Raw genomic sequence first — 2,214 nt, 5'->3', positions numbered from 1 at the left:
TACGAAATAAAACGTCATCTTCCTTTTGTTCGCACAAGTACTTAAACTTAACCAACAATTATTGTTTGTATATAAAACTAAAGAGAAAAATGTTTTAGCCCAAGCCACACAATGGAAATAGCACATATAGATCTAAACCTTAAATCCGCGACCATAGCGCTTAATCACTGCCTTGATCGGGATTCAGCCCGTCTAGCTTCATCTGGTGTCGATGGAAAAAGCTCCACGTACCTCGAACCAATTGTCATCTTGTCCTTGCACATTGCCCTTTTCGCCTCTTCTGAAGAGACAAACTCCACATATGCCTCTCCGGTAGCTTTTCCATCCGGGCGGCAGGCAATATGCACCCTATCTTCTACAACCTTGAATTCTCCAAAAAACTCAAGAATTTCAGATTTTTCTGCTGAGAAGGGGAGGCCGCGCATCTTCAATATTTCAGTGTACTCCATTTTCTCCTTGTCGCTGAACCTCTTTGATTTAGTTGGAGGAGGGCTTGCTTGATAGTCATTGTCATAAATTCCTTCATGGTTTACCTCCGCTGCAACAGCCTTGTAGTATTCCTGCCTCTTGCAAGTGAAAACTTCGACATACCTACGACCCATGTTCTGCCGATCTCTCTGAAGAGCAAGCTCAACCTGCATGGGTCCAGCAAAAACAACAAAGGCCTCTCCTGAGAACCGTCCACCCTTGTTGACCAGCAATACATCAACAATATCCAGTCCAGCAAAGAACTTGAAGATGTCAATATCCGTGCAGTTGAATGGAAGTCCCCTGAGACGGGCCACTGGAAAAACCGGGGGCTGAAAATTCCCACCATAGCCATAAGGATGAAAGCCACTTGCGCCGCTGCTCACTGCGAAGTAGGGATCCATCATTCTTGGTCTCTTTGAGCCGACCTCGTACCCGTCCGAAACCCCCCCGCTTCCCAACATTGCCCTTAAATACCCAAAAAAGAGATAATCCCCCACTCAACCTGTTAATAAAACCGAACCCGACCCACACACTTCCCTGTCACCTAATGTCTAAAACCCTAGATTTGATATTCCAACATAAATAATAATCATATCCACCAACCCCATATCAAACATATATATATATAGAAATAAACCCAGATGCATGGCAAAGCAAAGAAAAAAGCAAACCCCTTTTTTCCTATAAACAAGATATCAATCCACTTATGCTAACAGATGCAAGCAATCACATGGGATTTCATAGAGAGAAATATCGCGCTCTAATTCACGCAATCAAATCTCACACATACTCTACGGTTTTAATGATTCACGCCACCGCCTAATATATGAACTATTTGCACATGTCACATATTGCTCATGAAAATCATAAACTCAGCAACGTTTTCCCCTAACCTACATTTTCGGTCCTCGAAAGACAGTTCAAGTTTCCAATTCGGCCTACTTATTCGATGAAGTACACATATAGGTCAATAACTAGCCAAGCTCTAGCTGTTCTACTTTGATTTCAAAAAAAAAATCCCAATTATGTTACCTATTTCATTGAATTTTCTTGATCAATTTTATCTATTGAGTTTCCTGATCATCAAAACCCTCATTAAAAACATCAATTATGTTCTAAGATAAACAACCACAGATTTCAGAGATACAAACGCAGCACAAAATCAATTCTATCGCAAGAAACAGACAGATGCATACAAAATCGAACTGTGCTTACCCTCTCGATCCGTACATGGTTGCAGCGGTTTGAATTCCAAGGTAGCTTCGAGTCTCTGAAGGAGAACGAAAGGCTGAAACTTTGGGGATTTGAGTGTGATCCAGAAAACCCTAACTGCGATTGTTCGAAAGGGAAAACCAGATTATCGAGCTTTGATATATGAGTCTCCGTTGACCTAGCCAGGTTATTGGGTCCGTGACTCACCAGTCCATTGGGCTTTGAACCGACCCATTGATCTAATCTTTTAAATTTGAGTGTTTTGGGCTTTAGTCTAAGCCCATTGAAGAAAAGTAAAGAAGGAAGATCGGCTGCCCCACTTGCTGATTTTCCATCCTTCCATTGCTTTTGCCACCGCTTTTCTTCTCAATACGTGAATGACAACTAAAAAAACAGTGTGTTTGGGCCCAAAATAATAGTTTGGGCCGAGGGTAGAATCACTCTCGGCCCGAGAAGCCGTGCGGCGAAAGGGTCATGGAGCGTTCAGCTCATGGGCTTCCAAGCCTAAGTCGGTTAAATCAGAACGCAAGT

General features: G+C 42.5%; 1 protein-coding gene across 2 annotated transcripts; it reads right to left on the bottom strand.

Moving 5' to 3' along the window:
- LOC126611708 (uncharacterized) lies at positions 1-1,843 on the bottom strand. 2 transcript variants are annotated; one of them, XM_050280099.1, is made up of 2 exons: positions 1,687-1,843; positions 1-853 (listed from the first exon to the last, which is right to left on the bottom strand). In XM_050280099.1, exon 2 carries the CDS (start codon positions 639-641, stop codon positions 165-167), a length of 477 nt encoding a protein of 158 aa, XP_050136056.1. In that variant the 5' UTR covers positions 642-853; positions 1,687-1,843; the 3' UTR covers positions 1-164. The 2 variants fall into 2 exon arrangements, with proteins under 2 accessions (XP_050136056.1, XP_050136049.1); XM_050280092.1 differs by having other exon boundaries at positions 1-936; positions 1,687-1,839.
- Positions 1,844-2,214: the final 371 nt, after the last annotated feature.

This window comes from Malus sylvestris, chromosome 2, assembly GCF_916048215.2.
Source record: "Malus sylvestris chromosome 2, drMalSylv7.2, whole genome shotgun sequence".
Lineage (NCBI taxonomy): Eukaryota > Viridiplantae > Streptophyta > Magnoliopsida > Rosales > Rosaceae > Malus > Malus sylvestris.
Note: the sequence above shows the minus strand (reverse complement) of the source record. Positions and strands in the feature narration are given on the sequence as shown.